The sequence below is a fragment of the Bufo gargarizans genome, chromosome 5 (genome assembly GCF_014858855.1).
Source record: "Bufo gargarizans isolate SCDJY-AF-19 chromosome 5, ASM1485885v1, whole genome shotgun sequence".
NCBI classification, from domain to species: domain Eukaryota; kingdom Metazoa; phylum Chordata; class Amphibia; order Anura; family Bufonidae; genus Bufo; species Bufo gargarizans.
In genome coordinates this window covers 314,139,598-314,165,049 of record NC_058084.1, presented here as the reverse complement: position 1 = coordinate 314,165,049, position 25,452 = coordinate 314,139,598, and the positions used below count along the sequence as shown (strand labels likewise).

General features: G+C 42.1%; 1 protein-coding gene across 1 annotated transcript in view; it reads left to right on the top strand.

The window, feature by feature from the left end:
- Window positions 1-25,452, top strand: part of SLC22A23 (solute carrier family 22 member 23) — a 124,356-nt gene that overhangs the window by 83,279 nt on the left and 15,625 nt on the right. Inside the window, exons 4-9 of the mRNA XM_044294273.1 lie at window positions 10,845-11,013; window positions 13,303-13,430; window positions 13,940-14,042; window positions 17,450-17,682; window positions 19,530-19,562; window positions 20,232-20,355. Of these exons, the coding sequence (XP_044150208.1) occupies window positions 10,845-11,013; window positions 13,303-13,430; window positions 13,940-14,042; window positions 17,450-17,682; window positions 19,530-19,562; window positions 20,232-20,355 (790 nt within the window). The remainder of the gene's footprint in view (window positions 1-10,844; window positions 11,014-13,302; window positions 13,431-13,939; window positions 14,043-17,449; window positions 17,683-19,529; window positions 19,563-20,231; window positions 20,356-25,452) is intronic.

Genomic DNA, 25,452 nt, shown 5'->3' with positions numbered 1-25,452 from the left:
TTTAACTCTTGTTCGTCGTGTGAACGTAGCCTAACACACTAGCATTTTACATCGGAAGTCTCCGCTCATTATGACTAGTTTATGGAAATCGTGAAACATTTCTAGTAACATTAAATACCTGTATGCAAAAGTCTATAAAGCGCTGCAGAATACAGTAACGCTATAAAAGTGCATAAAAGAAAAAAATGAAAATACTTCAGTTTACTACTTTTTAAAAGAGACTTTTTTTGTAATTACTTGTACTCCACATAAAATAACAATTCTGGGGCATCTTTTCTTAAACCTCTGTTATTTCTAGAAATATGGATGTAGCAGAGTTAACAGACACTTGGTGAGTTATCACATCTAGTTTAAGGCTACATGCACACGACCGTATGTGTTTTGCGGTCCACAAAAAATGGATGATGTCCGTATTGCATCCGTGTTCCCCCCCCCCCCCCCCCGGATCCATTGTATATGCCTATCCTTGTCCGCAAAACAGACAAGAATAGAACATGCTCTATTATTTTTATTTTTTTTGAGGGATGGAGTAACAGACGCGGAAAACAAACGGTTGACTATCCGCATTTTTTAACAGCTCTATAGAAATGAATGGGTCCGCATCCTATCCGTAAACGGAACGGACGCAAAAACAAAATATGTTCGTGTGCATAAGGCCTTTATGGTCCACAGAACACGGCTCCACAACAAATACGGATGATGTCCGTGTTGCATCCGTTTTTTGCAGACCCGTTGTAACAATGCCTATTCTTGTCTACAAAGAATAGGATATGTTCGATCTTTTTTGTGAGACTTCGGAACGGACATATGGATGCGGACAGCACATGTTGTACTGTCAGCATTTTTTTATGGACCCATTGAAATGAATGGGCCTGCATTCAAGCCAAAAGAAATGCGGATAGGATGCAGTCGTGTGAATGGGGCCTAAAACTCCACCCCCTGCGGACTCAGTGAAAATCCACGACATACATGGACATGCTGTAGACTTCCGCAAGCATTTCAGGTTCCATGTGTATTCATTGCCACAGCCTCTGTAATACACGGACTGGCAAATCCAGATAGTGTTTCCACCGCGTGTCAAGATACCCTAGAAGTACAGGACCTTTCCGCCTCCAGAGCTGTGTGAAGTTGTGTCCGACTACGTATTACTCCCGTGACTAAGTTGCTTAGAAATCCAGCAGAACACTGGAAGACTCGGCCCCGTCCTTGGGCACAGTTGTTGACACCAGTGTAATTGAATAGAAATGTTTCGGATGTATTGTTATGGCTTGATGAAAGGACATTGCCTGCTTGCTGGGTGTTCACATGGTCTGTTCCCTGGCAGGATCTCACTGTTGAGTTTGAATGGTGCATTGAGATTGACCATCCTTTCCCATGCTTGCAGCTTGGGGTGCAGGCCTTTTGTCGCATAGAATTTTTCTTTTTCTTTTTGTTTTAACTTGAAAACTGTAGGCGTGCTGGCTTTTTTTTTTTTTTTTTTTTTTTTTTTTTTTTTTTAAACTTCATGTATAGAAATCAAATGCAAGAATAAGTGCCTATAAAGTGGTAGAGAACTGCACAATGCATTGTTTATTATACCTTCACATTATGCATGAGAATTGCAGCTCGATATCTTTCAGGACATTGAGGGATTCCTGCGGTGTCTGTCAGGTTATTGCTTCTTCATCGGAGAAGAGACGGGGAATTGGTTACTTATATTTTATTGTGATTCAGTTGCTGATGGTTTTGATAACTTGTGCTGCGAGTTTCCGTTAGAGAGAGGGAGAAAGCAGAAAGCGGCTTCATTTGCAGTCTGGACACTAAGCTGATCACAGGGCTACTACAAAACAGCAGTTCTCACTTTCTCACAGCACAGTCCTTAAAGGGAGGGGTTGGGCGAACCCTCCCTCTTGGCCGGACTTGCATAGGGAAGCATACTTACCTGCTGCCCCTGCCATGCTCAGGTACCTGCTCTCAACATCCAATTTGATGACACTGCAGCCAAAGGCTTGTTGCACTGGTGACCTTCCCACTGTGCGTCCTCTCAATTGGTTGCGTGACACAAGGGGTCCAGGTCACCACTGTCGCCAGTCATTGGCTGCAGCGGTATCAAAGTGATTGTCAACAGCCAGGGACCTGAGCAAGGCAGTGGCGGCTGGGGAGCAAAGGAGACGGGACCCAGTGGCAGGGAGCAGGTAAGTATGCATCCCTTTACAGGTCTGGCCAGGAGGGGGCATCTGCCCAAACTCCCCCAAGGGTGAAGAAACACTCATTTGGCCCACAGCTATTCCTCCGGACATCCCATACACATGCACACTCGGTTCATTTCAGTGTTCATGTATTCTCAGAGGAGAATAAGGCTAGTTTCACACTAACGCCCAAATCTTCCTGCAGGCGCATTGTATCTGGCATAGCTGAATACTACCATTCTCCGCTAGAGCCCACTGACTATAATGGGAGCTGGCGGAGATCTGGCCTGTTTCCGGCATTAGCGCTGGGATTTGGCCAGACGAAAACCACTGGTTGCAGCATTATTTGTCCAACCAGATCCCTGCACTAATGCCGGAAACAGGACTCATCCCAGCTGGGTCCTATTATAGTCAATGGGATCTGGCAGTGCTCCGGCCCTTTCCAGATATGCCACACATGATGAACTCCGGTAGGCTGTTTTTCTGCCGGGACAGCCTGCCAAAAGATTTTGGCGCTAGTGTGAAACTGCTGCTGCCTGACACCTCTAGTGGTGACTTATCTCCCATGAGAACACCGTATTCGGCTGGTTGACTTGCAATCATTTGCTTCCCACGACATCTGAATGCACATTGGCTAAACACCTAAACTCTACACATTTGGTAGTCAGACGATCCCACTTAGGGCTCATGGACACATACATATTTTTTTTGTCCGGGTCCGTTGCGTGTTTTTTTTTTTTTTTTTTTAGAACATGTCCTATTATTGTCCACATTATGGACAAGGATAGGACTGTTCTATTAGGGGCCACCTGTTCCGTTGAATGAATATGGCGGGTATCAGTGTTTTGCGGATCCACATTTTGCAGACCGCAAAACACAAACTGTTGTTTGCACGAGTCCTTCGTCTAACGTGTATGCTCAGCTTTACTTTGCCATGTGATGTGAAATAATTAATAAAGGGGTTCTCTGGGCTTTTAATGCTGATGACCTATCCTCAGCACCCCGGCGATCAGCTGTACGAGACGACGACACACGCAGTGTGCACGTGTCGTCTCCCTTCTCTCCTGCTTTATGTCTATGGCAAATCTGCAGCAAGCAGGAAGAGAGATGGGAGACAGCATGTGCACACTGCACTCGCCGTCTCCTCATACAGCTGATTGACAGGGGTGTCGGACCCCCACCAATCTGATATTGATTACCTATATATACTAAGGATATTGGAGAGCCCCTTTAAGCTTGTTTCACACTCACTGACTTCAATCAGAATAGTGTAATCTGCTATATTACTCTATCCAGTAAATCTGTCAGAAAGGGAAGCCTTGATGGCAGTAATTCCACAAGGGAAAGCTATACACAATCAATTATACAAGGAGTTCATCTGAAACTCCGTTTACTCCCATTCTAAATGGCTAATTTGACAATTTAATTGATGTCATGCTGTTAATTAATCATGTCTAAGGGTGCTGCCACACGTTCAGGTTTTTTAATGCATTTTTTTTAAACCAAAATCAGAATTGGATCATAACAGGAGATGAAGTATTAAGGATAGGTACAACCTCTTTCCTTTTTATTTTTCAATCCACTCCTGGTTTTGGCTTCAAAAAACCTGAACACGTGGCCGTACCCTGAGGCTTGTTGACAGAGTAGTTTTGGAAGTAGTCGTTTGTAAGTTATAAGAGAGCGTAGACGGAATCAGCCTGGATGTAATGTAATACATTTTTAGTCTGCCATGACACGGGTATCAATATCTTAGTGTCCACCGGCCTGGAGCATATGCTGAGTGGCATATGTTCCACAAGCTGGAAGGCAGCTACCAGTTGTCAGGCTGCAAGACTGGCCGTCACAAACCCCGCATCCTCCATGTGGCATGTACATTTTTTTTTCCTTTTCTACACTTATGATATTGATACCCAGTATAAACCTAGTCAATGAAAAGTCATCCAGTTCAGTAACTATGTGGTAGAGTAAAAACCAAAACTGCAGATATCATAATATAATCCATTATGATAATTTAAGCCGCACTGGTTCCTATGTAGAAGTTGTACTGCTTTAGTAGACACAAAAATCCAGACAGCACTACTTATATGATCCTTTATTTCGGGGGTACTGTCATTTGGGTTTTCATTAGCTGTAAGCCATAATCATCAATATTCAAAGAAATGCCGTATTTTTTTGCCCTATAAGACGCACCGGCCCATAAGACACACCTAGGTTTTAAAGGAGGACAATAAGAAAAAAATCTTTCATTAGACCTTGGGTCAGACCACCAATCAGACCCCCAATGTTAATAAGACCCCAACAAGACCTCAGATCATGACCCCCAATCAGCCCCATATTGCCTCAGGTCAGCCCCCAGCAGCCCCATATTGCCTCATGTTTTATAAGATAAAAAAACACCCTTGCCTATCCTGCTCCGGATGCCGCCGCTCCTCCGCTCCAGCGCTCTTCTTTCTCCTCTTCGGTTGTGCTGTGATCTGACGCGCACAGCGTGAGGTCACAGAGCGCCCTCACGCTGTGCGCAGCCACTGCACAGCCGACAGCTGAGGACCAGGAAGCGGTGAGTTAAGAGCCTTCTCCGCTTTCTGGTCCTCTGGTACTAATGGTCGCTTCCATGATTGAGGGAAAAAATGCATCATATGGGGCGAAAAATACGGTAAACCCTTGAAATAGATCACTGTGTAATTAATCTATATAATGAGTTTCACTTCATTAATTGACTTACTGAGATAAAGGAACTTTTTGATATTCTAATTTATTGAGATGCTTCTGTATATTGTTATACTTTTCTAACTGACTACTGTAGGTTCCATTTCTGATTTTGAGTTACAAATGCCGATGCAATATACTGACCATTTGAAAGTGGCCTATTTCTTAAATAGATCTGTTAAGGGGTTTCTTTTGATTTTGACAACCCAATCTACATTTACTTTATTATGATAAAGGAGGGTAACAGTTAATCTGCCACAGAAGTGCTCCAAATGATAAGTTGTCAAAGCTGAAAAGCCCCTTTAAATGGTTATTCCCATTTGGACGCTCATACCATACCCACAGGATCTCTCCATTCCCTTTAACTGGGCTTCCGAAAATAGCCGATAGACGTAATTGGATATTTTCGGAAGTCTACTATTGAAGTCAATGGAGAGAGCCAAACATGCGCGGTCACTTCTCCATTCCTGGCGGTGTGATGGGGCACACACCTATTGTACACTTATCCCACCTATGGAAAATGTGTTTCATATCCTGTGGGCATGCCATAAATGTCAAGATGGTGACAACCGCTTTGTTGTAGAAGAAATCTAAAATTGGCAATGTTCCTTATAAGCAATAATAAGGAAATAATATAAGATTGTTTTATAAATAAGAACTAGTGTTGCTGACCACTTCAAATTCCGGCTTGTTTCTCGCTTATTTTTTACTTTCAATTTTTCTCTTCTGTTGATAAGGTACTGCAGTGGATTAACGTTTGGTGCTGTGTAATTCAAAGAAAGGTCTTCCCTAGGAAGAAAATTGTAAGACTGATGTGGGTAGCATTGTGCAGAGAAGGTTGGCTGCATTCTGGGAATATATTCTGGAAGTGTGTAGAAATTGTTTAATTTTTTTTATGTAATTAATATTTTAATCATTTCTGTTATAATGCTGCTTGGCTATTTGGGTTGTATGTGCTTTTATTATTTTATTTTGTACATTGTAAAGTAGAAAATGCCAGAGATTTAAATAGACATGCTTCAGGGATAGATACGGTAGATGCCAATACTACCATGCACAATAGACTAGAGTTTGATGTCAAATCTTTAGTAAGAATGATAATTTTTTGGCAAAGTTACCAGAAAGATTCTTTGCCCTTTACCCCGCTGTCATTGAACAGGTGTGGCCAGTTTTAACAATTGTAACGATTAATATGGACTAAAATGTGAATGACTGCATTGGTGAAATGATTGTTGACGAGATGAATGTTATTCAACCATTAGCCTATTTCTGTCTAATGTGTATGACCACCTAAATCATGTCTTTCATGTAGGACTACTCTTCCTTCCACAGGACTGCTGTAAAGCTGGCCATACCCCAGATAACTAACTGAATGTTCATCTGGTTTGTGGATATCTGTCCCGATCCCCCCATTAAACATGCATGACTTGTTCAGCCAAACGTTCATCTGTTGTGAATGGGAGAGAAAGCCTTTGTCAAACAGCTGTGGTGGGTGCCTTGTCCTCCTGAGGACAAAAGGTCTAGGCATATTGAAAACCTAAATTCCCGGCCTTTCTCTCTCCCAGCTCGCCTGACATCTGCCGTCAGGGAGAGTCAGATGGCCCCCATCCCACTAGAGGGCCATCCGACATACACCAGTTTAAGTTGTGCATGCATGAATCCTGTTGTCATTTCTTGAGTTTCTCAAATGTGCTCTCTCTTGTTACCAAACCCAAGTAGCCCCCATTTGTGGAGTGGTTTAGGTAATAGGCAGTTTCTGAAAAATTCAGTATAAGGCCTCCTGCACACACAGGTTTTTTTTTTTTGTTTTTCTTTTACGTTCCGTTTATTTTATTTTTTCGTATACTGAACCATTAATTTCAATGGATCCGCAAAAGAAATGGAAGGTACTCTGTATGCCTTCAGTTTCTGTTCCGTTCAAAGATAGAACATCTCCTATAAGGCCTCATGCACACGGACGTTTTTTTATTTTGCGGTCCGCAAAAACTGTTTCCGTTGTTCCGTGATCCGTGTCTGTTTTTTCTTCCGTGGGTCTTCCTTGATTTTTGGAGGATCCACTGACATGAAATAAAAAAAAAAATCTAAGTCAAGTTTGCCTTTGAAATGATAGGAAAAAATGGACGCGGATGACAATCTTGTGTGCAGCCGTGATTTTTCACGGCCCCATTGACTTGAATGGGTCCGTGAACCGTTGTCCGTGAAAAAAATAGGACAGGTCATATTTTTTCACGGACTGGAATCACGGACATGGATGCCAAACGGAGCATTTTCCGATTTTTCCATGGACCCATTGAAAGTCAATGGGTCCGCGGGAAAAAAACGGCCGCGGATGCACACAATGGTCGTGTGCATGAGGCCTTATTGTCCACATAACGGATGAGGATAGTACTGTTCTATCAGGGGCCAGCTGTTCCATTCCACAAAAAACGGAATGCACACGGACGTCATCCGTATTTTTTTTTGCGGCTTTGTTTTTTGCGGACAGCAAAATACTGAAAAAGCCATACGGTCGTGTGCAAGAGGCCTAAATGGGACCCAACAGATGCCAGTTGAGTAATGTTCCAGAATATCAAATATATAATATGAGACATAAATAAGTTCCTAAATGTTAGTCTTTTCTTCCCTTGTAAATCTGTCAGTGTGAGAAGCGCCGTTGATCTGAGCCCACTTTCACTGACCCACATTAATGACTTTGACAATGCGGGATCTGTATTTATCTTGGGAGCGGAGCAGGTGCCTGGTGCAGACATGAGCAGGGAATCAGCTTTTCTTGGTACGAGATGATAGAAACACAGCAAGACTTGTTTAACAGGACATTCTCCATTTCCTCAGATGAACCTTCAAAATTGACTTGGAAATGCTTGACGCATTTCTAAGTAGCAGGTTTTAACCCTGGCTGTGCCAGTTGTTTTTTGACAACCTCTCTACAGCTGCTACATTTTCTAGGAACGTCATCACAAATATTATAACTGCGTCTAGGCATGAATGACAGGATGTATTTTGTAGCCGGAAGATTTTGTCTTCCCCTAAAAATTATGATTGATTTTTCGATTGGGAAAAAAATCTCCCATGTAGCTCAGATGGCTTTCAGACGGTCTGTGTTTGGTCAGTGATTGTGAGCCAGAACCAGGAGTGGAACCTACACAGAGATGAGATTTTTTTGTGTTTAGACCCACACCTGCTGTTTTGTCTATTTTTCACGGACAACTAATAGTAGATGCTTTTGAAACTCGTTTTCAGCTGTGCAGTGTCTGTGGAATACGGATGACACATGGAGGTAAAAAAAATGGACACGTGGACCAAACCTAGATCCTTCACGGACAACTTCATGGATGAAATGCAGTTAGATTTTTTTCATGGATGCGAGACTGAGGGAAATATAAACGAGGCCTGATTGTGTGAAAGTGGCCTACGGCTTCAGTATTCTAAACCGCTACCAATTCATGAACTTCCTTCATCCTTGCTGATCCTTTAACGGGCAGGGTGTTGACACTAATTGACTCTTAACCACACAATTAATTCATTCTTCATTTACTTAGCACATCAGCGAAACTCATACTGGTACTTTACTCTCCAAACCATCTTTTTTTTTTTCCTTGCTGATGTAAAGAACACGGGCAAAATCGGTGACCTATGTACAGCTAAAAACAATTCATATGGCTTATTATTTGTACACCTTACAGCCTTCTAATTTATTTTGTCCTCTAAAGCTTTACAATGTCTATTTTCCATTCCCTCCATTTTTCATTTCATACTGAGCAGCACCATAAGGGTCCCTACACCTAATTTAGCATTTTTTTATTCCCTGACAAAAGCTGTAGAAACCGCTTGCATGTTTTTTCAACCCTCATGTTGTTTTAATGGTGTATGAGTTTTTTCTGGATATTCTCTATAAAGGAGATGTTAAAATGCCAGAGCTTCAACATGCCGCATTAAAAAAATGGCACCTAATTAACAAACGTCTGAAGCAAAAAAAATAAAAATAGGCTGGTGTGTCCAACGTTAAAAATTTACCATAGACTTGTAGCTAACGTCTGGAACTAGCATTTTTACCACGAAAATATACCTAAAAAGGTGAAGGTGCAAAAAAAGAAGAAAAAAAATTCCACTAAAAGTGTACAAAAACGGCATTACAAACTTGTGTGAACCCACCCCAAGTCTGGTCATACACAAGATACCATCATTTGGTCGGCAGCCATCTCTCCCGATTCCCCCCCCCCACCCCTTACACATGCATGCTTGGCCAAATGTCCATGTCTTCTGAATGGGATAAGGAGGAGTAAGTTGCTACCAGACACCTCTGACTGTGACTTATCTCTCCCATGTCTTCAGGAGAGTGTTGGGAGGCTGCTCATAACTACATACATGTTTCATCCCCTGTCCTACAAGAGCTCATTCCCAATCATTAGCCCGTGTAAAATGCCCCTTAGCCTCCAGAAACTTAGACCACGGAGTTGCTTAAAATACTGTCTTTGGTGCATCTTGCTGGAGGTGAGATACTTTTGTATAGCTTTACACCACCTATTGGTTGGCTTACTTTGCACCACACCATGATTTTGATTTCGTCAGATTTTAAGGGGTTCCCTGGGAATACTGCGTTTTTACCAAGTGTCTGCAGCCTGCCTCTCTAAACAGAAAATTCATACTTACCTGCTCCACTGTGTCGATGTTTCGGTCCCTGGCTTTTTTCTTTTTCCCAGCGCTGCATGATCATATGCTCTGCTGCAGCCAATGACCGGCTTCAGCAGCAACATGCTGCTTGTGGCTTAATCACCACTGAAGCCAGTCATTGGCTACAGCAGAGCATGTGACCCTGCCCATGAAGGGCCCAGACGAAAACAAGCCAGAGACCGAAAAATGCACCAGAGCAGCAGGGTGCAGTTAGGTTTCAGTCTTCTGTTCAGAAAGGCAGACTTGGTAAGTACTCAGTATACCCCTTTTCCCACCATAGTTCATGTTTAGTGAGGGGCAAAAAGTGTACTACATACTTTTTTTTTACTCTGCATGAAATACCACCATGTGCTGCGCTATTACATACAGCTAAAACACGGAAACCTTGGCTCTTGGCTTTCATCAGTGTAATGGGTTCATTTAACATATGTGCCAGGAGGTTTCCCAGGGTAAACTGACACAAAGAAAGCAGTCTGGAAGGAGCGTAAGGCTACTTTCACACTAGCATTTCTATTTTCCGGTATTGAGATCCGTCACAGGGTCTCAATACCGGAGAAGAAACGCTTCCGTTTTGTCTCCATTCATTATCAATGGGGACAAAATGTAACTGAACTGAATGCTCCAAAATGCATTCCGTTCTGTTTGGTCTCGTTCTCATACCGGAGACGGAGAGCAAACCGCAGCATGCTGCAGTTCTCTTTCCGTCATGGGATGCAGAGCAGGACAGATCCGTCATGACCCACAATACAAGTCAATGGGGACATCCGTTTTTAACTCTGACACTTTCTGACACAATAGAAAACTGATCCGTCCTCCATTGACTTTCAGTGGTGTTCGTGACTGATCAGTCCTTGCTATGTTAAAGATAATACAACCGGATCCATTCATAACGGATGTAGATGGTTTTATTATCTGTAACTGAAGCATTTTTTCTGATCCCTGCCAGATCCAGCAAAAACACTAGTGTGAAAGAAGCCTTAGTCGTAAATGAGTGGCGGCCTCCCAATAGCCAATATGCATGAACATGTGACATGTATGACAAACTATGAGCTATATACATGTAAACGTTGTGTTCACTTTTTCATTCTGCCCACGTCACTTTTTGGAGTAAAAAAGTCACAAACCCTGTGTTTTGTCACAAGTTTTGGCTCAAGTGGCTCTTCTACGAGAAAGGTCAAAAACCTTTTTTTCTTCTTTAGTTCCCGTTTTTGGGCATTTTTTTTAATGCATTATAATTTTGTTGCTGTGAACAGTTGTATCTCTAATATTCTGATTGGAAGTCTGTGTTCTGTCTTTCAGGAATAGAACTTTGCCCTCCAGGCTACAGATTCATGATTACTATGGTGGCCAGTTTCATTGGAATGGCTGGACAATTCCTTCTGCCAGGTTTGGCAGCTCTCTGTAGAGACTGGCAGATCCTCCAGGCTGTCATTATCTGCCCCTTTATTCTAATGCTTTCCTACTGGTAGTAAGTATATCTATGCTCTATGTGAATTGGAAAGACTGATATGAAAACATAAAATTTTTTAAATGTGTGAAACTACTGTATAATGTGTGAAACTACTGGGCAGTTGGATATGCGCTAGGATATGCCCCCATTGTCCGATTGTCTGGAACCCGCACCTACAAGGATAACTGAGCCAGGAAGAGTTGTGGCTGGAGGACCCCAGGTTTCCTGGGGTCTGTCCACCACCAGGCGCAGCTCCCCGCCTCTCCCAGCACTCGGCTATTTTCGGCGGCTCCATAGAAATGAATGGAGGTGCGCCCTCCCCAACTTTCTCCGCTCTGTACTCCTTGTACCTATCGGACGATGGGGGCATATCCTAGCGATATACCCCCATTGTCTAAGATGGGATAACCCCTTTAAAGAGAACCTGTTACCAGCGACCTCCTTATTCAACTGTTTGCATAGACACATGGTTGTGCTATGCTGTTTTTTTTTTTTTTTTTTTTTTTTTTTAATCTGAGGCTTCTTTCCCAAGGTATGATACTTGCAATTTAGGCTCTTGATGCAACGAGGGCATTACCATTGCCATTGTTGCACCCAAGCTCCACTTCTTTTTGTGGCCAGACCCTCTCTGGCTGCTTTGATTGACAGGGCCAGGCAGTGGCAAAGCAGTGAAGGAAGGCTGGCCACAGAAATGAATGGAGCTTGTGTGGAACCAGAGCATAGGTGACCCCCTCAGTTCACCAAAGGCCTTATTTGTATATTAAGAAAAAGTATCTTAACTCAGGAACGGAGCCTCAGATCAACAAATAAAAAAGACGGCATTTTCATCAGGTGAACCATAGCTATGTGTCTCTGCAAACAATTGAATAGGGAGGTAACTGGTGACAGATTCCCTTTAAACTTCTAGGGAACCCTTGCCTTTTGTTGCTCAATGGTTCTGCATCAATGGGCATTGTTTAGTTGAATGGATTTTCTGGTAGAACACAATTGCATTTTAAATGCAGTTCCCCCTATGTATAGCTTTATTGTCGGAGATTCTCTTAGGCCTCATGCACACGAGCGTATTTTCTTTCGGTGTCCATTACATTATTATTATTATTTTTGTTTGTTTTGCAGACCGTATACAGGAACCATTTATTTAAATGGGTCTGCAAAAAAAAAAACAGAAGTTACTCCATGTGCATTCCGTTTCCGTATATCTGTATTGCCGTTCCGCAAAAAAATAGAACATGTCCTATTATTGTCCACATTACGGACAAGGATAGGACTGTTCTATTAGGGGCCAGCTGTTCCGTTCCGCAAAATACGGAATGCACACAGACGTCATCCATATTTTTAGCGGATCCATTTTTTTTGCGTACCGCAAAATACATACGGTTGTGTGCCTGAGGCCTTATTCATATACCCTCTGTTCAGTGCACCTTTTACCGCTTTATACACTGCTTTGAAGAAAGAAAAAAAGACTTCAAATTTAAAGGGGTATTCCAGTTGGTTAAAGACTTCCCCTATTTAAAAGATAGGGCATAACTATCAGATTGGTGGGAGTCCCACCAATCACAGGAACGGGGCCTCATTCCCTCTGCAGCTCCCCTGAAAGGAACGGATTGCCCAGGTGCAGCCGCTCTATTTATTTCTGCGGGAGTTCCAGAGATAGCTATTAATAGGCTAACATGTCTGTCCTGTACAGATCACTTCTCAGCAGTTATCTCATTATCATAACAGGCAGGATTACAATGAGAAATAGCAAGTAGATGATAAAGCTGGAGACAGAGATGCACATGATCCACCTTTCACAATAGGCAATGGCCACAGCTCATCTCCATCCCTGCACAAGGACCTCTGCAAAGGGTCATAGAGCATGCGCACTACAGTCACACCCATAGAAGTAAATGAGATCACTGGATTACTGTTTTGATATGTGCATGTGCCTGCTGTAAAGCATCTCTGCAATGCTGTCGGCAGAGCAGAGTAGAAGTTCAGGCAACATGGCTGCCCTATAATCATATACAGAAAATACAATCTACAATGATCTACAATCAGAAAAAAATAATGTGTTACTATCTGGTTTTAATTAGTAAAGAGAATCTAGGTAGCACATTCCCTTTTAAACAGCGGAGCTCTATGATCCCTTTACCTTCCTATGGTAAAATTAAATCTACCAATGCTAAGACCAATATCCCAAACCACCTCCTTGTGTAATGAATTACAAACTCATGAGCTTGCTCTAAAATGCATTTTGGTTATAGTGATCTACCTGATGTTGTCTTTATATAAAATGTGCCATCTATGGTTCTCATTTGTCTACAGCATCTTTCCTGAATCTTTGAGGTGGTTAATGGCCACATTGCAGTATGAAGATTCTAAAAAGCAAATTCTTCAAACTATTCACAAGAACAGACTGAACACAGAAAGCGACATCAAAGGAGTAATGACAGGTGAGTACTGTAAGAGTCTAATGTTACTCACCTGGCTGCATAAGCTATGGCTCAGTGCACTAGAAACACTACAAGAAGATTGTCTTCCTTGTCTTGTCCACAGACTATAGAGCGATTTATCTCTTCATTCTTTTTTAAATGTACTGCCACCATTAGTCTTTTCTTATAGATGATTTCTTGATTTCATAAAAAAAAAAAAAAAAAAAAAAGATAGTCAGACGTTTTATTTTATGGTTGGCATCCCTGTGGTTAGGAACAAATTTCCTACCGCGTGTTCTCACAGGGTGACGGCTCCTTCTGTCAGCACAAAATATTCTGAGTGACTTGTTTCTAATGTTCTCACATACAGTAATGATAGGGAAATGTAGTTCTCCTAGTTTCGGAAGAAGCCTGGCCCAAGCATGTGCTTGGTCTTGGGTAATAATCTATCGAGCTTAGTTTTTTAGCTAGTGACAATACGTGGATATTGTATAGCTATGCATTTACATGATGACTGTTTCTGGTTGCAGAATTGGAGAAAGAGCTTGCACGAAGGCCGAAGAAAGTTTGCATTGTTAAGGTTGTGGGAACCAGGAACTTGTGGAAAAATATACTCGTCCTTTGTGTTAACTCGTAAGTCTAGCTACAAGATATGACCTGATCCAAGATATTCTGATGTTTGGAGGCACTGCTTCTTTACATCTGTGTTATGTGGTGGTGGAGAGGTTGTCATGGATATATAGATTTCTCCATTCCTCCATGAACCCTTAAACTTGGACAATAATAATAAGAATATATATATATATATCTTATTGTTTTGTGTCCTACAGCTTGTAAGACCTCTGTCTCCATGGTTCAGTCTACAAACAAAGCTCTTGCAATCATATTTCCTATTATCTGTGTCTTTTACGTGTTGCATATCTACTGAATGTGTGTAGCGGACAGATGAGACACTACATGTGTTTATGGTATGTTATCATGGAGGACATGTGGTGGACATTGCATTTAAAGAATAACTCCAGTATGCTGACCACCTCTGCCACCAGAAATTTAAAAGATGACATGAGATAGAGCCAAAAGAAAATTTAAATCTTCATGTTCTACTTCATGAAGTGGACAAGAGTTTTTGGTTTTGAAGAGAATCGGTCACCATTTTTACAGTGCCCTCACTAAGGGCAGCATAAACTGTTGACAAATCCCCTTGGCAAAACGCTGGGCCACTTGAATTGACCAAGCCATTTAGCAAAAATCTGTATTGAACAGCTCCAATACTGGCGTTGTTCATTACACAGCATGTGCCGATGAGTCCTCATGTATGAGGGACCAGCACTCCCTGCCATTTCCCTGCAGCCGATTGCTTTTGGTAAAAAAAAATTCAATCATTGGTGGGGAGAGCTGGGTTCTCATGAATATGAGGACTTAATACCGCATTGTGTATTAAGCAGACACTGGAGATGTTTAATACAAAATTCTAGCAAAACGGCTGGTCTGTTCAACTAAGTATGGTATGCCAGGGTGTAACATAAAACTAATAATCGATTCTCTTAAAGGATATCATGTAACATTTAGAGGTTTCCATATTGCTATGTACTGTGCATGTTGCTTAATAAACGCAGTCCTCTGATTATGGAAAAGAATAGCACAATATTTTAGCATCAGGCTATTTCTAATTTTCCATTTTAATACCTCAAAGTGTTAATACTATGCAGATTCACATTAGTAGGAAATTCTCAGAGCGACTGTAAATCACAGATTTTAAAGGATAACAATTTTTTTTTGCTAAAGTGTAGGGCAAGTGATGGGTAACCATTTTGCAATAGACTTTATTTAGCCAAAAAGTTTATTTTTGGTAGAAAACCGTGGCTGAAATGGCCCTTAGCAGCACTCTTCAAAAGAGCGTTGCTAAGGGCTATCCGTCTCCGATTAGACAAGGGGAGACGGGCTGTGCAGACGCTGCGCTTCTGCCTCGTGCTACCCTGGGAGACAGACGGCTGGGCTCAGGAGTCTTAGGAGTTAAAATTACATTTATATTCCCCCTTTCTATGCAGACTACCATAATGCTCCCTAACATTCACTGACCTGCGATTTCTGTGATAATTCATTTAGCAACCGCCAGCTCACCTCACACAGTGCTTCTACTTCCGGCGGCTGATTCATGAATTATTATCACAGGGATCGCAGGTCAGTGAATGTTACGGAGCATTAGTCTGCATAGAAAGGGGGAATATAAATGTAATTTTAACTCCTAAGACTCCTGTGCCCAGCCTTCTGTCTCCCAGAGAAGCACGAGGCAGAAGTGCAGCGTCTGCACAGCCCGTCTCCCCTTGTCTAATCGGAGACGGATGGCCCTTAGCAACGCTCTTTTGAAGAGTGCTGCTAAGGGCCATTTCAGCCCCAGTTTTCTACCAAAAATAAACATTTTGACTAAATAAAGTCTATTGCAAAATGGTTACCCATCACTTGCCCTACACTTTAGCAATAAAAATATGACAGTTATCCTTTAAAATCTGTGATTTACACCGTCGCTCTGAGGATCTCCTACTAATGTGAATCTGCATAGTATTAACACACGGTTGAATGCACTTTGTGGTATTAAAATGGAAAATTAGAAATAGCCTGATGCTAAAATATTGTGCTATTCTTTTCCATAATCTGCAAGGACTGCGTTTATTAAGCAACATGCACAGTACATAGCAATATGGAAACCTCTAAATGTTACATGATCTTGACCTAACCATTTAAAAAGAATGATGAAAGAACTTTACTCTCAGGATGCTTTATTAAAAGTTTCTTGCATTGTGCGCTGATTTGTTTTATCAGTGCATTTCATGATTCACGTGTTCTGGACTAGACTATCTGCAAATTGAGAAACTCTGAGCGCCAATTTTGTTACCTCCAAGACCATTCTCCTACCATTTGAAACTGCAGCATTAAGCTAAACAGTCTTCAAGGGGTTGTATGGGCGGGATAAATTTATTTTTATATATACGGACAGAAGGAATTGAAGAGAGGCATTATTCACCTCACTGATCTCCCCCCCCCCCCCCCCCTCGCTGTTGCTGTTCTAAGGTTTACCAGATTGCTGCTGGTGGGTGTAACCTTCCTGGTCCGACCTGACACACAGGAAATGGCAGGAGTTTCCCGCTCAGCCATTCACTGGCAACAGCAGTGACCCGCCTCAGCAAATGAGCAGACATTTCTAATTTCCTGTGTGTCAAACCAAGACCAGAAGCGGAAACCAGTGGTGATATGGTAAGTATCGAAATGGCAGCGATCAGTGAGGGTTTTTTTCTAACTATTTCTGAGCCATATATAAAACATGTTATCCAGCAAGCCTGGGTAAGAGTTCCAGCGCATCATGTAGTTTTAGTAATGTTATACACACTTTTTTTTGTTTCAAGTGTTTTATGCCTAGTCCAAGGCCTTTTTTTCATGTGATTTCTTTATTTCTACTGCTTTGTATTACTACTGCTTTCCTATAAGTCATACTTGCACCTTGTAGCTGTTGCACGTTTATATACTGAGTTTATGAAATAAAAGAAAAAACTGAAAGGGGTTGTCCCCTATCTTTAGGAAAGCTAATATAGGCTCATTGGGGGCCCAACCTCGGCTATCTCCACCAATTAGCACAACATTCAGCTCAAGTGAGCAGTGCTGAGCTACAGTACCAGACACTCATATTTGCGGTGTCTAGATAAACCATGTTTTTGGAGCTCCAGTGTTCTGTTTCTTCGTGTGGGACCTAGGGATCAAATCCCCGCCAATTACACATTGATGGCTTATTTCAGTTGAAAGTCCTAGACGAACTCTAAAAAAAAACAATCCCTTACAAATCATCTTTCAGTCATGGCCTCTATCATGAGTTTTGGAGGATGATGGTTCTATTGACATGGATGCTGTTATCTGAATGTTCTGTGGTATATCAAATACCATATATTGAAAATAGTTGAACAACTTATGATCTTAACATATTACAAACATCTCTATGGTGGCTTGTTACAACATGATTTGTGAATGTCCTTCCTTGTGTGCCACTTTAGGTTGACTGGGTATGGGATACACCACTGTTTTGCTAAAAGCCTGATGGACCCTGAAGTCAATATGAACATCATGCACAACTTCTATGCCAACTACTTTGCCATGGCAGGGATTACATTAGCATCATGTCTGGCTATGTGTCCTGTTGTTGGGTTTTTGGGAAGAAGAGGAGGGTTGTTACTGTTCATGATTCTCACAGCTTTGGCATCACTTCTTCAACTTGGTCTTCTAAATTGTAAGTAGATAATAATGTGACTGGGTAAAGATCCTGTTCACATTAAAGTGTGTGATAAGATGAATGTGTCCAATTCTCAAAGATTCCCCATCGTACAGATGTCAGATTGTCATTTGTGCTACCAATTTTATTATCTGTGGTCCAGGGCATAGCCCAAAGCAGTGCAGAGGTAGCAGTCACATTGGGGCCATAGAGGCCTCTCTGCCACCTAAGAAGACATTCGTATCATGGCATATGGTAGGTGGGGGAGTCTGTTACAGATTTTGCACTGGGACCTTAGGGTACTTTCACACTTGCGTTTTTCTTTTCCGGCATAGAGTTCCGTCACAGGGGCTCTATACCGGAAAAGAACTGATCAGTTTTATCCCCATGCATTCTGAATGGAGAGTAATCCGTTCAGTTTGCATCAGGATGTCTTCAGTTCAGTCGTTTTGACTGATCAGGCAAAAGAGAAAACCGCAGCATGCTACGGTTTTATCTCTGGCGAAAAAAACTGAAGACTTGCCGGCATTTTTTCCCATAGGGATGTATTAGTGCCGGATCCGGCATTCAGAATAACGGAATGCCGGATCCGTCGTTCCGTTCTGCGCATGCGCAGACTGAAAAAAGGTGAAAAGAATAAATGCCGGATCCGTTTTGCCGGATGACACCGGAAAGATGGATCCGGCATTTCAATGCATTTTTTTCGACTGATCAGGCATTTTTAAGACTGATCAGGATCCTGATCAGTCTTACTAATGCCATCAGTTAGCATACATTTTGCCTGATCCGGCAGGCAGTTCCGGCGACGGAACTGCTTGCCGGATCTCTCTGCCGCAAGTGTGAAAGTAGCCTTATATCTTCGAATTACAAATCTGTGCTGCAGAAAACAAGGTGGTCTGTGCCATATCTGTTGCAATGAAAAGCTGTTTACCTTATGTACCCCATTTCATTTCCAGTTTTCGAGTAAATCTCACTAGTGTACTAAGGAATCCAATTTATGACTAATCCATGTTTGGTTTTTACACATCTCCAATTGAAATAAATGGAGATAGCCTCACACATGTGTGGCCACCTAACCATAAATGTATTGCTTGTATACAGTGGCCAGTAGTCACCTCACCAGGAGAGCTGGGAACAGTGGTCTCCTATCCTAGAGATAAATGTGGGTCCCACTCTGTGATATACCATAAGTGTCTATGATGGTAATCCCTTTAATTAACCTATTCTATATCTACCTTTTAATGTATAGAAGAACCAGGGAGATTCTCTGATTTTGGTGGGCATCACTATAATGACACCTGAACTGTGGTATAGTGGCCCATGTGGTACCTTCTGCCTTTTAACTTTTTATGTACATCTTTCAGAAGTCTTTTTTTTAGTGCACCTGTCAAGAGACAGTGATATGCCTTGTCCATGTGTTCCCAAATGATTCCTTCATTTCTGTCATCATACAGTGCTTCTAAAATGATACTTATGTTCATTGTAATAACTTTACCTATTAGATTAGGATAAACGTGTGGTCACCATCAATGCACAGTCTCCTAAAATAACGTAGAGGCAATGTAGTATTACCTTCTCACACATTTATGGCAAATCCACAGGAATGGGGTCACCTATCTAGACTGGCAGCAGCCAGAGGTGGTCGGGACCATAGAAACAGCCCAGCATAGTGACCACGTCTGGTTGCTAAATCCAGACAATAGGGTGAGAGGGACACCTACTCTTTCCTCTGTATTACCAGCATATTAAAAGCATGAAGTGAATATTAACATTCTGTAGAATGTATTTTAATGTAATTTTGATAAAATGTTAATATTTTTTTTTTTCCACTTTCCTTGTTCCTCCATGCTCTTGTTTGTGACCAGTGATTGGAAAATACACCCAGAACCCTGACACAGGTATGATCTCATATTCACATGTATAATTTTTGTAGCATATTACATTAAAGGAGTTGTCTCATGTCATACAATAATGGCATAACCCTAGAATATTAGGATATGCCATCAATGTTAGGTGCGGGTACCACCCCGTGGGTTCAGTTCTAAAAATAGGAGCAGGTCCCAGAAGTGAACAGTGAGTAGCCACACATGCATGGCAACCTACGTTCACCGCTATGGGAGTTCTAAAAATAGCAGAGTGCTGGCTTGGTTATTTCCGGCAATCCTGTAGTAGTGAATGGAGAGGTGGCCACGCTTGCACGGTGCACACTCCAGTCACCACCATAGGACTTCTGATAACAGCCAACTATATTCGCTTGGTGGTTTTTGTATCTCCCATAGTCATAAATGAAGAACACGCCACACATGCACGCTATGCTCTCCTTCAATTTGGGGGGCCCAATCTGAACATAAGTGCAAGTCCTACTCTGGAACCTGCTCGTATCTGACAGTGATGACCTATCCTAGCGATACGTTATCGGTGCCCAGATTGGCCAACCACTTTAAGGGCACATTGGCTATGACACACATACTGTACATATACACACACACCGTATAATGTCAGGTAATATTTAATCACAGTGAATGTTAGCTATATTGCTCTAATTGTATTGCTTAATATATTTTCAGGTATGAGCGAAACTGTGAAAAACAGATTTTCTGTAATCTTCTCCATCATTGGGATGTTCTCCTCTCATGCAGTTGGAAGTTTAAGTGTGTTTTTCTGCGCTGAAATCACCCCCACTGTGATCAGGTAAATTTACTACTTAACATTATTGATCAAATAATTTATATTTTCTGTGGTAGTGATCATGTCACCAGGGCTTCTCTTAAAGGGGTTATGTACCTTTTTATTACTGGTAGATCATCAGCATCTGATCTGTGTGGATCCGACACCCTGGACTCCAGACGATCAGCTGTTTGAGAAGGCAGCTGTGCCCGTAATAGTGCCTTTAGCTGTTTCCCACAGGCCAGTGATATCACAGCTATGTCATGTGGCCCGGCCGCAGCCATGCCCAGGCCACATATATAGTCGTGACTAGAGATGAGCGAACTTCTGTTTTAAGTTCGGCGTCTAAAGTTCGGGGGCGGGTTACCGGAGAATCCCGATCTGGAACCGGATATGGATTCCGACTTCCGTTGTGGTCCGTGGTAGCGGAATCAATAATGGCCGATTATTGATTCCGCTACCACGGACCACAACGGAAGTCGGAATCCATATCCGGTTCCAGATCGGGATTCTCCGCTAACCCGCCCCCGAACTTTAGACGCCGAACTTAAAACAGAAGTTCGCTCATCTCTAGTCGTGACCTCACTGGCTTGCGGGGAACAGCGAGAAGGCTGCGGCGCTACAGAGAGAGCCATTGCCTTCTCAAACGGTCCCAGGTGTCGGACCTCCCGATCAGATGCTGATGATCTATCCAAAGTAATAAAAATAAAAAAATAAAGTACAGCACCCCCTTAAACTGACAAGTGTTGGCTGAACGCTTTTTTGTCCCAATTCCCCCCACACACTTGCACGCTTGGCCCGGTTTATCTCCGGTCAGAAGAGATGACTGGGTTTTTTGAAATCCAACATGCCCTTATTTACCCAAACAACTGCCATCCGTGGGAGAGTTGGGCCACCACCATACACATTAGATGGTGCGCTGATCCCACCCAAATCGCTAGATTCAGCTGCCATTGATCTGAAGTGTATATGCAACTTTACTGGTGATTCTTGTTTGGGTAGACCTTTTACTCAAACAGTTTTCTCCTGTATTCATAACTAAGGCTACTTTCACACTAGCATTTCTATTTTCTGGTATTGAGATCAGTCATAGGGTGTCAATACTGAGGAAAAAAACGCTTCGGTTTTGCCCCCATTTATTGTCAATGGGGACAAAACGTAACTGAACAGAATGGAATGCTCCAAAATGCATTCCGTCCCGTCCCGTCCTCGTACCGGAGAGCAAACCTCAGCATGCTGCAGTTTGCTTTCTGTCCTGGGATGCAGTGCACAATCTTTCTCTGACACAATAGAAAACGGATCCGTCCCCCGTTGACTTTCAATGGAGTTCATGACGGATCCGTCTTGGGTACGTTCATAACCGGTGCAGATGGTTGTATTATCAGTAACGGAAGCGTTTTTGCTACACCCTGCCGGATCAAGCAAACAAGCTTGTGTAAAAGTAGCCTAAGTTCATGCCACAATCACTCAGCTCTCCTGGGGTCCTGAATGACATGTCGCCAACCAACTATCCAAGAAACAGAATTAAGAATTGTCTGAATTTGTGGCACCTTTACAGAAGAGGAGGACTCATGGGCTTCTATCTACCGTACTTGGTCTCTTTATGGGGGAAATGCTGTTCACATTATGTTATAGCAACGGTATAGAAAGCCGTTTCTACTAGAGTATTGTTTGTACGCGTTCCCTGGAGTTCATTGACCTGATTTTACTTGTGAGACTGCACATTCACAGCTGCTGTGTCAGTCATGCAGATCCATCTCCCTGCAATCATTGTGGAAGGGCAATGATAAGAGAGGTTAATGTAATCCACATAGCAGAACTGTGTGAAAGGTTGTTCTGGTATACAGAATCGTAGGGAAGCAGGCCACAAATAAACCACTGACCCATCATTTAGAGCTGACCTGCATAGACAGATTACTTTCTGTTTTATTGGGCCTGATCGAAGACGACTGCCGAGAATGCAGGGAAAATCATTGTTTACGGGGCTCTGATTACTGCATTTCCAGTTATCACTGTATGCCTCCATGGAAAACAAGGCAGGAGAAGGAGCTGTCGCCAGGCAAACTGTAGGCCATGCTACCAATAACGCATCGTTTCTGGGATAAAGCACATCCTTTTGGCTCCATAATTGGTTTTGGAAGACAGCCGGCTGTGATCTCTGCACTGGAGATCGGGCAAGAATGAGGGGCATTGGAGAGTTTATGGTTTAGTGTGGTATGGACGTATGGTTAGTTTTAGTGCAAATCACAAAATAAATTTGACTACAAAATAAGTTTTTGGTTTGCTACATGTTTGTCTCTTCATGTCTTAGATGGTATTCTGTATTCAGGTGAGATGTTCCCAGTATAGCTGCGCTTCTTCTTAGCTAATGGAGGCTTTGCGATTCATGTGTCACATGATATGGCGGGGTGGGAGCTTACTTCCAGACGCAGCTCAGCGCCATTAATGGAGGCGTTTGTTCTATGCAATATCCTCATACAGGTGAACTTTTTTAATTGTAATGTAGTAGGGTACAAATAAATGGACAGCCACCATACTGTTCCCTCATTCTCCTGACTGGGCCTGGTGGCGAAATGTGTAGGGTGGATGAGGGACACTGGTGTGGTACATATACTTACTGGCTTATCCACATGTATTTTGGCCATATGTGGTAGTAGGCAGATCTTATAATACTATTCTGTGTATGCCGTTTCTAATGTGGATATAACTATTGCTACCCCTTTTCCAGTGGTCCCTCACTTATTTGTTTCACCATTGTTGTGTAGACTTTGGATTATGAATGATTTTTGGTTATACATATGTTTGTTGTTGGAGTTGTGTTTAATGCGTGTGGCCCTCATAGGTTGGTTTATGTAGGATCATGTATTCAATTTGGTCTGAACACCATTTGGTCAGATTTTGCCAAATTTCACATGGGTTTATCTTGGTACTCACAATTCAAAAACATGCTAGCAAGGTAACTGGCATCCCCTGAAAGAGTTTTATTGCTCAGCATGCAGTTTACAATGCCATTTTGTACAGATAATGACAGGGGGAACTTGGGGGAAGCCCATAGGGTGACACACGGTCCCCCCTTCCTCTGTTTAATCATTTTGCAAAGGCTAGTTACAGGGACTGTGTCAACTGTAATCCTTTGTGTATTTGCTGTAGCACCAGCATTATGCGCCAGTGGTTAAGAACTGAAAGCCTTACTGTCATTTGGGCCACTCTCATTTTGGAATGGGCCAGCTTCCTCATGGCTGTACAACGGTTTTGAGCAGGTTTCAAAACAGAAAACCTGCAAGTTTTTTCTTGTGTGGGTTTACGTGTTACTTGTGGTTTTTGGTGAGAATTGGATGTGCGTTCTTTTTCCCCCACAGATCTCACCCTTGCATTGAAAAGGGTGAAATCTCGCAAAACACACACAGAATGAACATCAGGTCAATTTCTGCACGGGAAAAAAAGCAAAGTGTGCATGAGATTTGTCTGATCTCCTCCTTTTAATTTTCTGGTGCTGTATTCTGCGTTTTTTCCGCACAAGAATCCACGTGAAAAACCGCATGTAATCCACAATGTGTGCAGGTACTGAGCACTAAATGTGCAATGTGACCCATGAGGCCCTGAAAACATGTTGTGTACCCATGATCTGTGTGTATCTGTAACTGGAAGGCTAGATTAATTGTAGCTTCCATTGGGTACAGAGCCAAAGAGGATGAATGCACTGTTTGTATGTATCTGTAGCGAACATTGGCATCATTCATACTATATATATATATATATATATATATATATATATATATATATATATATATATATGTGTAGAAATGGACAGCACATCCAGTAGAAAAATATATTCAAAAAATTTTATTCAGCCACAGTGGCACAATAAAAATGAATGGCTGAATAAAATTTTTTGAATATATTTTTCTACTGGATGTGCTGTCCATTTCTACATACAAATGTTGGGTAAGCAGTGATAACCCTGGACATAGCACCCGCTACACTGTTATGTTTTGGTGCTGCCACATTTTTCCACTTTTTTATATATATATATATATATATATATATATATATATATATATATATAGATAACAATGTTGCAATAGAAGGCTTCAAATCCATAAGTAAATTAACCCACGTAGTTATATATTGTAACAACACCGGTTGTGCACAAGACTAGAGAAATGTTCTTCACCGATAGCGTTCACCTTTCTCGTATACTAACTGTTGCTCATGGTACTCTGATACCCCTAGGAATAAGGGTCCATTCACACGTCCGCAAAATGGGTCCACATCCGTTCTGCAGTTTTGCGGAACGGGTGCAGACCCATTCATTTTCAATGGGGCCGGAATGTGCTATCCGCATTTGCAGATCCACACTTCCGCATCCGTGCTTCCGTTTCCGCAAGAAAAAAAAAATAGAACATCCGATTTGTGTCCGCAAAATTGCGGACAAGATTATGCATTTTCTATTATAGTGCCGGCGATTTGCGCAATGCACATTGCCAGTGTCCGTGTTTTGCGGATCCGATAAACACTTACGGACGTGTGAATAGACCCTTACAATAGTGCTAAATTGTACAACTACCAGATGGACGCAAAAAAATTGAAAACTTATATAAAGCACATATAACAATAAAACAAGACGCTTAAGTTCACTGGTGTATAACAGGAACTGGATTATAAGGCTCACGGAAGGAGATGATCCAGCAGTGGAGTGGATGGCAGATGTACGGTATAGAATACAGTCAGATAGTGGATGAATGACAGTGAACAGAAATGGAGCTGACCCCATCTGCATTCAAGTCAGCAAATCAGCCAGGACAGTGCAACAGCACAGCAACAAACAAGTCCTGAACACATATAACACACTAAACTCTGTGGAAGCATAGTTTCCAAAACCACAGAAAACACACAAACTGCAGTTTCCAGAATGCACCCTAAACTAGAACAAGATCAGAATAATGGAATCTAGGAGGAAATCCACCTGGCAAACACTATGCCTGACAACCAAAATGAAGTAGCACCTGAATATAAATAGACTTAACAGTCAGCACTCCACCCTAATAAACCAGGCAAGGCTAGAGGGTAACCAGACACATATATTTTTAGGTGCAAGGCAGTTGCATTGTAACTACCCAA